The following is a 12847-nucleotide window of genomic DNA, read 5'->3' as shown; positions in this document are numbered from 1 at the left end:
CTTACTAGCAGAGGGATACAGTGAGCATCATTTTGCCTAAATCCTTACAATTTCTGTGACGTTAGTCCATTTCAACAAGGTCAAGCAGCAGACATGGGGGACAACGAAGCTACAGACCGGCAGAAGGCGAAAATGTGGTGGTCTCTTAATTTTTCCCAGAGCTGTATATGTATAGAGTGCTATTATATTTTATAATTCTTTTACTTGATGAACTTTGTGTTGGCAAAAAATGCTTATATGTAAAATACCAATCAGTTATGTGTATAGCTCTGATTTTTCCTTTCAGGCTGCTTATGAAGAAATCTGTGCTATGGCCACAGAACATGGTAATGAACTCCTCAACCTTGACACAGCTTACAGGGATTGCTACCCTATTCCTGTCATAGCATTTGGAGGAAAGAGGCAAGTTAAAACCCAAATACTTGTAAGATTAACATTTGGTTTAAAATTGGTAGCCAAAAATAATTACTTTCTGAATTTTCAGAAAGGGTAGATATTTGGCAAAGTGAGCTTAGTCAAGATAGCATAAAACTCAGTATATTGAATGTCCACTTTTTTTTAGCAAATGATTTGCTTTTCTTTACGCTTTAGTCAATCAGCTAGTCTGTATGGTGAGTGTCAGTACAGGATGGGATGAAAAGAAAGTGTGTTTTAATTTAAAAAAAACCCAAAAACAATGCATGCTTGGTAATTGTTAAAATGAATGAAAAAACAAATGGTAGAATTTAAAACTACAACTTGCCAAATAAAAAAAAGAAAAAAAAATCTAAAATGGCTGTTTTGGCAGGAAAAAAAACAAACTTATAATACTTTGAAGAAGGGGAAAAAAAAAACAAAAGCCCAAAAAATGAAAACTCATTGCAGTACCAATTATCATGATGTTGCGAATGCAGAGATCTGAAATGTCCTCTCACCCATTTTAAGACCTTGAAAACTCAGGTGTTTTGAAGATGGTATAGCAATGGATAGAGCGCTAAATTACATAAAAGTCTGGTTCCTCTAAACATGTTAAAGAATAACGTACTAAGAGGGGTGGTCAGAAGGCAAAGTAATTTTTATACTAAATCCCTATTAGTGCGATAATCTAAACTATTTTCTAATACACTTTAATTTAAAATTCCCAATCGTTCCCCAACTACACTAACTGCTTTTATATATTTTTTCCTTACTTCCTTTTTGATGATGCCTTGTTCAAGAATCCGCCTCTACCCTCTCCCTGAAATGAAGTGTCATTGCTAACGCTCGTGTTAGGAAGTGGGTTAGTCCCTGCGCGTTTTACACTGTGCAATGGGCAAAATGACGGGACGCGCTCTGTTGTCGGCTCACATCATTAGTAACGAGTCAGCAACAGAGTGTTGTCAGAATACCCAATGTGCACAGAATAATGATGTGTAGCTTTGTTAAGCTGGATTCAAGAAATGTGGTAAGTAGTGGAGGCGGGGCACTAGGATTTTAACCATGTATTTATTGTCTTGATGTAGAAAAGTAATGGGGCGGTAAGACAGGAGCAGAGTAGGATCTTCATTCTGCAGCTTGGTTTTTTTTCTAACAAACGAATGACATTTTTTACTTTTGTTTTCTTGTAGCTATCATGTCCTTTCAATCCACCTTGAAGATTTTTACCAAACAATGCTGAAAAAACAATGGTGGGGAGCCATTAATGGAATAGTATGCACGCTAAAGCCTAAAAGACTTCCATTAACTGATATCCAGCTGCATGAACAGTTCAAAAAAAGATTTGGCTATAAAAAAGCCATTAAGTGTAAGGTTAGTGACGTACCGAAGTGCGCAGATGAGGAATTTTACACTATTGTACACCTTTTAATTGTATGTAGCTCAATTTGCATTGGTTTGGAACATATTTATATTTTTTCACATTCAGGTAATTATGTAAATTATAAGATATCAGCAATATGCATAAATTAACCCCTTGCAGGCCAGGCACGCTTTGGTATCGATGTTTTCTTATCTCGTTCCACCCTCCTTTTTTTGGTCAGCGTAGCTGTATGTGGGCTTGTTTGCAGTATGATTTGTATTTGTCAGGCTAAGTCCACACACACAAGTGTATAAAAAAATTGTCTGATTTTCATCCAGAAAAACAAGGATGATTTTTCATCTGCATTGTCTTTAGTATGTCATCTGCATGTCATCCATTTTTATACTTCAGCGATAATTAAAATTTGCATTATGACTTATAGTTTCCAATGTTAAAGAATTGCAATATAACCGTAATAATCCGAAGCTATATGTTAATCCGTATGGGATCCTATTTTTTTGTGCACCCATAAATTTGAATAAGTACAGTCATATGTTAAAGTTTGGGCACCCCTATTAATGTTAACCTTTTTTCTTTATAACAATTTTGGTTTTTGCAACAGCTATTTCGGTTTCATATATCTAATAACTGATGGACTCAGTTATATTTCTGGATTCAAATGAGGTTTATTGTACTAACAGAAAATGTGCAATCTGCATTTAAACAAAATTTGACCGGTGCAAAAGTATGGGCACCTCAACATAAAAGTGACATTAATATTTCGTAGATCCTCCTTTTGCAAAAATAACAGCCTCTAGTTGCTTCCTGTAGCTATTAATGAGTTTCTGGATCCTGGATGAAGGTATTTGTGACCATTCCTGTTTACAAAACAATTCCAGTTCAGTTAAGTTTGATGGTCGCCGAGCATGGACAGCCCGCTTCAAATCATCCCACAGATGTTCAATGATATTCAGGTCTGGGGACTGGGATGGCCATTCCAGAACATTGTAATTGTTCTTCTGCATGAATGCCTGAGTAGATTTGGAGCGGTGTTTTGGATCATTGTCTTGCTGAAATATCCATCCCCTGCGTAACTTCAACTTCGTCACTGATTCTTGCACATTATTGTCAAGAATCTGCTGATACTGAGTTGAATCCATGCGACCCTCAACTTTAGCAAGATTCCCAGTGCCGGCATTGGCCACACAGCCCCAAAGCATGATAGAACCTCCACCAAATTTTACTGTGGGTAGCAAGTGTTTTTCTTGGAATGCTGTGTTTTTTAGCCTCCATGCATAACGCCTTTTTGTATGACCAAACAACTCAATCTTTGTTTCATCAGTCCACAGGACCTTCTTCCAAAATGTAACTGGCTTGTCCAAATGTGCTTTTGCATACCTCAGGCGACTCTGCTTGTGGCGTGCTTGCAGAAACAGCTTCTTTCGCATCACTCTCCCATACAGCTTCTCCTTGTGCAAAGTGCGCTGTATTGTTGACCGATGCACAGTGACACCATCTGCAGCAAGATGATGCTGCAGGTCTTTGGAGGTGGTCTGTGGATTGTCCTTGACTGTTCTCACCATTCTTCTTCTCTGCCTTTCGGATATTTTTCTTGGCCTGCCACTTCTGGGCTTAACAAGAACTGTACCTGAGTTCTTCCATTTCCTTACCATGTTCCTCACAGTGGAAACTGACAGGTTAAATCTCTGAGACAACTTTTTGTATCCTTCCCCTGAAAAGCTATGTTGAATAATCTTTGTTTTCAGATCATTTGAGAGTTGTTTTGAGGAGCCCATGATGCCACTCTTCATAGGAGAATCAAATAGGAGAACTACTTGCAAGTGGCCACTTTAAAAACCTTTTCTCATGATTTGATACACCTGGCTATGAAGTTCAAAGCTGAATGAGGTTACAAAACCAATTTAGTGCTTCAGGAAGTCAGTAAAAAGTAGTTAGGAGTGTTCAAATCAAGAAAATAATAAGGGTGCCCATACTTTTGCACTGGTCAAATTGTGTTTAAATGCAGATTGCACATTTTCTGTTAGTACAATAAACCTCATTTGAATCCAGAAATATAACTTAGTCCATCATTTATTAGATATATGAAACTGAAATAGCTGTTGCAAAAACCAAATTTGTTATAAAGAAAAAAGGTTAACATTAATAGGGGTGCCCAAACTTTAACATATGACTGTATAAGAGTATCAGCCAAAATTTAGAGGACAAGTGCATGTTGCGTTTTCTTCACAAGACCCTACTGTCCATGAAAGTAAACAGTCATTTTTGCACGGATAGCACTTAGAGCAAAAATACTAGCCCAGTGGCACCATCGTGGAGCACATGTAACGTATTAACTTTTATTGTCTCTTTATTGGAAGGAATATAAAAATAAAGGTAATATCTATGGAGTTCAGTGCATAATCCCTTCTTATCAATGTCATACAGGTTGGATATAATGGGCTTTTAAACATGACAAATCCAGAAAACATTCAGTCATTGCTCTGCAGGGTGGCTGTGGAGTGAGAGAGGGAAGCGATCTTAGGCTCTGCTGTCACTGCTGAAGTGAACCTGAAGTTAGGCCTCATTCAGATGATTCTCACATATGTGTTCTATCCAGGTTTTTCATATGCACTCATTCTCAATTCCATTGCTAGCATCATGGGGCCGCGCACCTCTGACAGGTATCACTTTGAATGGTATTAGCATCAACATTACACTCACAATTCAGTCCTGTGATGGGCCAAGGAGTCCCTATCACTCTCCATCTTACACGCCACGGGCTGCTCTATGCAACTTATGAGAAGTCAGCGTTTCAGCACAGGCAGCTTGATGATGTCACAGTGTCAAACTGCCTGTGCCACCCACTGTTTATACACAGCAGAAGAGGAGACAGAGGCTGGGGTGGAAAAAGGAATTAGGCGTGTATAATCTTTATTGCTTTTACATTATGGCTACTGTGAGAGGGGGGGAAGGGGATTTCATGGATATCATTCTGCAGATAACGAGCTGGGGGTAGCCATCACACTGCAAATAGGGAGCTACAGAGGCCATCATACGGTATACAGGGGAATGTGGGTCCATCATTCTCCCATTTTTGAAGAGGGGATTTATAGTGTCTATTTGGAGCTTATATGAAAAGAAGAGACTTAAGGCCCCCGTCACACACTGATTTTGTGACACATCAGCGATCTCGCCTGCGAGATTGTTGTGTGTGACGGGGATCAGCGACCGGCCCCCCTGCCGGTTATCGCTGATCGCGCAGCATCGGCCTGGGCCATTTTTTGATCACTGGTCTCCCGCTGGCCAGCACGGATCGCTGCGTGTGGCAGCGAGAGACCAGCGATCAGCGACGCTCGACGCTGGTTTCTAATGTAAACATCGGGTATCCAGGAGCTGCGGCTCCTGGATACCCGACGTTAACATTAGAAACCAGTGTCCAGCGTTGCTGGTCCTGATCGCTGGATGGGCTATCTATGTGACAGCTCACCAGCGATCAGCCTAGCGATGTCCCAGCGATCCCATCATGTCGGATCGTTGGTGGGATCGCTGGGACATCATTATGTGTAATGGGGGCTTTAGACTCTGATGAAGAGGGAAGCAGGCGAGTATAATCTTTATTGTTTTTTATAATATGGGGACTGAGAGGTGGAATGGGTTTTTGTGGACTTCCTACTACATGTAGGGAGATGTTTAAGCATTCTACTAAATATTGGGATTGTGAAGAACATTATACTGCATATATGGAGCAGTGGAAACATTATACTTTATATTGGGTCTGTTGGGCCATCATATTATACAGTGACATGTAAAAGTCTGGTCACCCCCCACCAGTCAAAATTACTACTTTGATTGTGAACAGTTAAGCAATTTGAAGATTAAGTGATCTCTACAAGGACTAAAGTTAAACATGACATATTCCCTTTTGTATTTTAGGTAAATATATATGTGTATATATATATATATATATATATATATATATATACTTTATATTCATTTTTTAAGTTTAAAAAATTACAAAAACGAAAGTGGCCGATACAAAAGTTTGGGCACCCTTGGAATTTTGTGTGCTCTGCTAACTTTGAACAAGGTTTCACACCTGAATTAGCCTGTTAAGGTTATGGCTTGTTCTCTATCATTGTTCAGGAAGGCCAGGTGATGGAAATTTACCACATTCATAAAACCCAGCCTCCCCTAACCTTGTGTCAAAAAACAGCAGCCATGGATTCTTCTAAGCAGCTGCCTTGCACTCTGAAAATGAAAATGGTGATGTCACAACCCGCAAGTGTCAGTCCAGTGAACGGCACAAAGCGTTTTCAAGTTGCCATTTCCTCAGTTCGAAATGTAATAATTTAATTTTAAGAGTGCTAGGCAGCTGCTTAATAGAACCCATGGCTGCTGTTTTTTGGTGCAAGGTTAGAGGAAGCTGGGTTTTTATAAAGCTGGGAAATTTGCATCACCTTGCCTTTCCTAACAGTGATAGTGAACAAGCCATAACCCTAACAGGCTAATTAACCTCTTCCCCACATACGCCATACATGTACTGCTCTGTGGGAGCTGTGTTCCAGCAATGAGCAGTACATATACAGCAGCACAATCTGTGTGAGAGCTGACACCCAGCAGCAATGGCAACGATTAGTTCTAACACCGATAGCGGGCATTTAACCCATCTGATGCCACTGTCAGTAGTGACAGCGGCATAGTTGTGCATCGCGCAGGGAGTGGGCTCTCTGCGCGCTTCCATCAGGACTACGCGATGCGATCGCCTTCTCATGATAGTCACCATGTAGACCCCCGGCCTCAAGATGGATGCAGCGTCCTTCTGGGTCCTACAGGGAAGATGACTTCCCAGTGCCTGCAGAGAGCAGGACCTGAGACGCCTCCTTCCCTGCCTGTCAGTCGCTGCTCTGATGTTCTGTAGTGCAGGTACATTGCAGAACATCAGATCCGCAATCTGATGTTATACAGTGAGGTCCCAGGATGGGACACTGTAAAAGAAAAAATATTAAGTGTTAAAATATTTTTTTTACAAAATAAAATAAAGAAAAAATAAAATAAACAAATATTTTTACAATAAATTTATATATGTAAATAAAAAATAAACAATAAGAGTACACTTATTTGGAATTGGCGCTTACATAAATGACCCACTCTATAAAACTGTCCCACTAGTTAACCCCTACAGTAAACACCATAAAAAATGTCAAAAAACAATGCTTTATCATCATATCGCCGAACAAAAAGTGCAATAAAACGCGATTAAAAAGAAAAATTTAAATAAAAATGGTACCACTGAAAACAACATCTTGTCACACAAAATACAAGCCGTCATACAGCTCCATCAGTAGAACAATAAAAAAGTTATAGCTTTCAGAATAAAGCGATGCAAAAATAATTATCTTTACTATAAAATAGTTTTTATTATGTAAAAACATAAAAAAAACTATATAAACTGGGTATTGCTATAATCATATTGACACAAAGAATAAATCTGCCTTATCAATTTTTCCACAAGCGGAATGGCATAAAAAAACAAACAAAAAGCAATTCCTGAATTGCTGGTTTTTGTTCATTCTGTCTCCCAAAAATCGGAATTGAAAACGATAAAGTCATGTGCCTGAAAATGGCACCAATAAAAATGTCAGCTCGTCCCGCAAAAAACAAGCTATAACATGACTCTGTTGGACAAGTATGAAATAATTATAGCTCTCAAAATATGTTGATGCAAAAACTATTTTTTGCAATAAAAAGCGTCTTTTAGTGTGTGACAGCAGCCAAACATAAAAACCCGATATAAATCTGGTATCGCTGTAATCGCACCGACCCAAAGAATAAAGTCGCCTAATCACCTGTACCGCATGATGAACGTCGTAAAAAAAATAAAACCAATTCTTCTCCTGCATTTGATTTTTTCAATCTGCTTCCCAAAGATCGCAATAAGGATCGGTGCACATTTGTCCTGCTCTCTGCTTTGAGTGCTTACATCGGAGTTTACAAAGTCTCTGCAATACGTGATTCAGATGGAACCTCTGGCGGAAGATTGCCTATAATGAGGCAGATGGAGGCGCTGTGGACACCTTGTGTCCTGTGATCCAGCAGTGTCCGTCTTTTTACAATTGCATGAAAGTGCCGTCGGCCACAGTTTTGTGCACTTCTGAAAAGGACAAGGCTGAACAGAGGCCAGACTGAGTCCAGAGTAACTCTGCTGCCTCATTATAGTGAATGGATCCATCGGGGGTTTCAATTGTTGTATCACTCGGAGATTTAGGCCGGGGTCACACTAACCGACGCAAAATACGGTCAGTATTTTACATGCGTAATACGGATGAATGGCCCCTAAACAGTGCTCCGTATGTCATCCGTAATCAAGGTGTGGTCGCGTATTTTGCGCATGTAAGGCTGGTTTCACATTTGCGTTTTTTAGCGCTGGAAAAAAACGCATACGTGCGCATGCGATTTTTCCCCTATATTTAACATGGGTGCGCATACATGCGCGCTTGTAAGCGCATGTATGCGATTTTCATGCGCTGCGTTTTTTTGGGGTGTGCGTTGGTATTTTCCAGACGCTGCATGTTGCATTTTTTGGCCCTGGAAAAAAGCGCATGCGCACGTATGCGCACGTTTTGCGCTAAAAATGGCCATTATAGCCTATGGATGCGCATACGTGCGCACTGGCATGCGCAGGTATGCGATTTTTTAGCACTGCGTTTTTTGGGTGGTGTCCACTTTTTATCCTAGTTAGAATCTTCTAAAGTCAAAAAAAAAAAAGTCTATATAAAGGAGGTGCCTGCCAAAACTCTGCCACTACTACACTGAGAGATTGAAGAGCAGACAGTCAACCAAGAACCCATTATATCAGCGAAGAATGTGAGTATATTACATTATATGCCTGTCCTTTTAAATTATGTATGTACTAATGATTTTTATTATTTTTACATGCAGTATGTCTTCAGAATCCGAGTATTCCCCATCGCGGCAGGAATTGGCGCAAGCAGACCGTGAGGTGATTATTTTCGTGCATCTGGTAAGTATATCTGCTGCTTCTCCAAATCTCTTACGTTTTTTTCAACTTTCTTAAGACATCGTCATCATCATCTGCGGACGGCACTAGTGAGGGCGAAGAGCAGGAGCAGCGAAGCCAAGTCCCGGTGGTGATACGGAATGTAAGTATCAAATGATTTGTAATGTTCTTTATTTTTTATCTTCTATTTTTAATCATTTTTTTGTTTCTTTTTTTGTAACTTTTTATTCAATTTAAATTTGATTATTCTAATGAATGTGTTTTGTCTAGGTTCCACAACGGGATGAAGACGTCTACCTGGATAATGAGCAGCTCATCAGCCTGGTCCAGGAGCGTTCGCCGTTGTGGGACAGCCGTGACCGGCTGTACAAGGACAATGTGGTGACCCGGCGGCTATGGAATGAGGTGGCCGCAGCGTTGATGGATGGCTGGGACAGCGCCACAGCATCCTCCAAAAAGGCGTTTAGTGAGTATTTCCCTGCTCTGTATTGTGCCGCAGTGACTGTTGTCCTTGACGGCACTGTTGGGTTTCGTGCTAGGCGTATTCTAGCAGGAAACCCAACAGTGTCATCGGGGTCTACAGTGACTGCTTTGAGTATTGTATTGCTACATTGTGCCGCAGTGACTGTTGTCCTTGACGGCACTGTTGGGTTTCGTGCTAGGCGTATTCTAGCAGGAAACCCAACAGTGTCATCGGGGTCTACAGTGACTGCTTTGAGTATTGTATTGCTACATTGTGCCGCAGTGACTGTTGTCCTTGACGGCACTGTTGGGTTTCGTGCTAGGCGTATTCTAGCAGGAAACCCAACAGTGTCATCGGTGTCTACAGTGACTGCTTTGAGTATTGTATTGCTACATTGTGCCGCAGTGACTGTTGTCCTTGACGGCACTGTTGGGTTTCGTGCTAGGCGTATTCTAGCAGGAAACCCAACAGTGTCATCGGTGTCTACAGTGACTGCTTTGAGTATTGTATTGCTACATTGTGCCGCAGTGACTGTTGTCCTTGACGGCACTGTTGGGTTTCGTGCTAGGCGTATTCTAGCAGGAAACCCAACAGTTTCATCGGGGTCTACAGTGACTGCTTTGAGTATTGTATTGCTACATTGTGCCGTAGTGACTGTTGTCCTTGACGGCACTGTTGGGTTTCGTGCTAGGCGTATTCTAGCAGGAAACCCAACAGTGTCATCGGGGTCTACAGTGACTGCTTTGAGTATTGTATTGCTACATTGTGCCGCAGTGACTGTTGTCCTTGACGGCACTGTTGGGTTTCGTGCTAGGCGTATTCTAGCAGGAAACCCAACAGTGTCATCGGTGTCTACAGTGACTGCTTTGAGTATTGTATTGCTACATTGTGCCGCAGTGACTGTTGTCCTTGACGGCACTGTTGGGTTTCGTGCTAGGCGTATTCTAGCAGGAAACCCAACAGTGTCATCGGTGTCTACAGTGACTGCTTTGAGTATTGTATTGCTACATTGTGCCGCAGTGACTGTTGTCCTTGACGGCACTGTTGGGTTTCGTGCTAGGCGTATTCTAGCAGGAAACCCAACAGTTTCATCGGGGTCTACAGTGACTGCTTTGAGTATTGTATTGCTACATTGTGCCGCAGTGACTGTTGTCCTTGACGGCACTGTTGGGTTTCGTGCTAGGCGTATTCTAGCAGGAAACCCAACATTTTCATCGGGGTCTACAGTGACTGCTTTGAGTATTGTATTGCTACATTGTGCCGCAGTGACTCTTGTCCTTGACGGCACTGTTGGGTTTCGTGCTAGGCGTATTCTAGCAGGAAACCCAACAGTGTCATCGGTGTCTACAGTGACTGCTTTGAGTATTGTATTGCTACATTGTGCCGCAGTGACTGTTGTCCTTGACGGCACTGTTGGGTTTCGTGCTAGGCGTATTCTAGCAGGAAACCCAACATTTTCATCGGGGTCTACAGTGACTGCTTTGAGTATTGTATTGCTACATTGTGCCGCAGTGACTCTTGTCCTTGACGGCACTGTTTTTTTTTATCAACAGTGGACAAAGTCCGAACACGTTGGCGTTCGATCAAGGACCGCTTCAACAGTGATGTTCGTGCTGAGGGCCAGGTTCGCAGTGGATCTGCGTCAAGGACCAGAACTAGATACCGTCACTATCATGCGTTGCAGTTCCTAAGACCGGTCCTTGCCACAAGATCGTAAGTATTATACATTTTGGGTTTTTATTTTTATTAATCTGTGTTTTTCTAATCCACAGCTGATGCTTCTTGTAAAGGCATGGTAGTAATGATTTTCCTTTCTTCCACAGCACCTGGAGCAGCACCCTGCAACCTGGCCCTGGAGCGGTCCTTCCTCGGACGTCCTCTGACCCGTCCCAGCCATCCGACAGCCAGGAAGCACCTTGCAGGTCAACCACACACACAGCTGGTGACCAGGAAGCTGGGCCATCAGGTGTTCCCCTGTCCCAGGTCTCTGCCACTGGTTATGCGGGCACTACCCGCCAGCGGCAGAGGGCCTTGGACAGGAATGTCTTGCCCGAGTTTATGCATTTGAGCGAGACATTTAATTCCAGCCTCAAGTCACTGTCCGACAGAGTTGAAAGCGGTTTTGCCCTCATGGAACGTGGTTTTAACCACTTTGAACACCGCTTCAATTCTGTAGAACAGCGCCTTGACCGTCTGGAGGCCGACCTCAACAGACCAGCACACCATTTTTTTAGTAAGATTGAAAAGGGCATGGCGGAACACCTTAGTCCTGATCAACAGCTGAATGTGCTGCAGGCCTGCAACAATGCTTTCTTGCAGGCTATGCAGCATAATCGGTACGGTCAGCAGTCAGTGGTGTCCTTTCCACCTGTGCCACCATTGACTCGCTTCACCTCACTACCGACTTGTGCTGCATACCACTGCACGGACACCTCTATTCAAAGCCAGGACACCCACCGTTACACCACCACAAGTCTGAGTGCAGCTGGTCACTTCACCGACACCACCATGGCAAGCGCTGCTCCTGTCTGGAGCACCACCGCCAATCCCATGCATGCGTGGAGCTCAGCCACCACTAGGCAAACATGGAACAGCCCTGCCGCTACAACAACATGTAGTAGCCCTGCCACCACCACTCTGCAAACCTGGGCCATCACTGCCGCCACCAGTCCTCCTGCAAGGACGAGCACTGACAACGAAGAGCAGCAGCAGCCACCTCAGCAGCAGCAGCCACCTCAGCATCAGCCGCCACCTCAGCATCAGCCGCCACCTCAGCAGCAGCCGCCACCTCAGCAGCAGCCGCCACCTCAGCAGCAGCAGCAACCACCTCAGCAGCAGCAGCCACCTCAGCAGCAGCCGCCACCTCAGCAGCCGCCACCTCAGCAGCAGCCGCCACCTCTGCAGCAGCAGCCGCCACCTCAGCAGCAGCAGCCATACCAGCAGACGGGGGACCTACATTCCATATTTGCCCCTACTTCAAGGCGAAATCAATCAAGGCGGGCATTGGGCCAAAGTCGGTCCAGGCACACAAGCCTACGGCGACATGCCTTTACAACTAATGTAACTGAACAGATTTCCTCTCCTACAAGTGTTCCAAGTTTAATTCCCTTAACTGGACTACCTTCCCCCACAAGTTTTGTTGCCCCTTCCCCTCAAACACCGTCTTCAACTGCAAGTGTTGCATATTCCCTGCACACCCCCAAATTGAAACCATCTGCCCCCAAACGCCGTAAAAAATAATTTTTAGTTTTTTTTTTGTGATTAAAAAATAAATTTACATTTGTGGTTCACCATTAATAAGTTTCATTAATGTTGTTTGCGCCGCTCACACACACTGATGGGTAAATACATGTTAAAAACCAACCCAAGGGCTAGTATAGTCATATGTGAAATAACATGGACTAGTATAGTCATTCCAAGGCCTAGTGTAATAACTCTAGTTTTACCAAATAGAATCTGGTTTCATGAAAAACAAACTGTTGAAACTTGTCTAAAAAATAAGTTTCTTTCTAGTTTCACCAGTTTGTTTTTTGTGAAACAAGATGCTAGTTGTTAAAAATCTAGTTATTACAGTAGGCCTTGGTATGACTATACTAGGCCGTGGTATTTC

General features: G+C 42.8%; 2 protein-coding genes across 2 annotated transcripts in view; both read left to right on the top strand.

Annotated features, from left to right (window-relative positions):
• ANKAR (ankyrin and armadillo repeat containing) overlaps positions 1–12847 on the top strand; it is a 623401-nt gene that overhangs the window by 116862 nt on the left and 493692 nt on the right. The window contains exons 5-6 of the mRNA XM_073558116.1: positions 287–402; positions 1587–1767. Coding sequence (XP_073414217.1) covers positions 287–402; positions 1587–1767 — 297 coding nt within the window. The remainder of the gene's footprint in view (positions 1–286; positions 403–1586; positions 1768–12847) is intronic.
• Positions 10714–12477, top strand: LOC141067686 (uncharacterized). Its single transcript, XM_073558074.1, has 2 exons — positions 10714–10950; positions 11061–12477. The coding sequence occupies exon 2, from the start codon at positions 11296–11298 to the stop codon at positions 12475–12477; it is 1182 nt and encodes a 393-aa protein (XP_073414175.1). The 5' UTR covers positions 10714–10950; positions 11061–11295.

The sequence above is a fragment of the Dendrobates tinctorius genome, unplaced genomic scaffold, assembly GCF_039654945.1.
Source record: "Dendrobates tinctorius isolate UK_male_01 unplaced genomic scaffold, ASM3965494v1 ptg000254l, whole genome shotgun sequence".
Classification (NCBI taxonomy): domain Eukaryota; kingdom Metazoa; phylum Chordata; class Amphibia; order Anura; family Dendrobatidae; genus Dendrobates; species Dendrobates tinctorius.
Note: the sequence above shows the minus strand (reverse complement) of the source record. Positions and strands in the feature narration are given on the sequence as shown.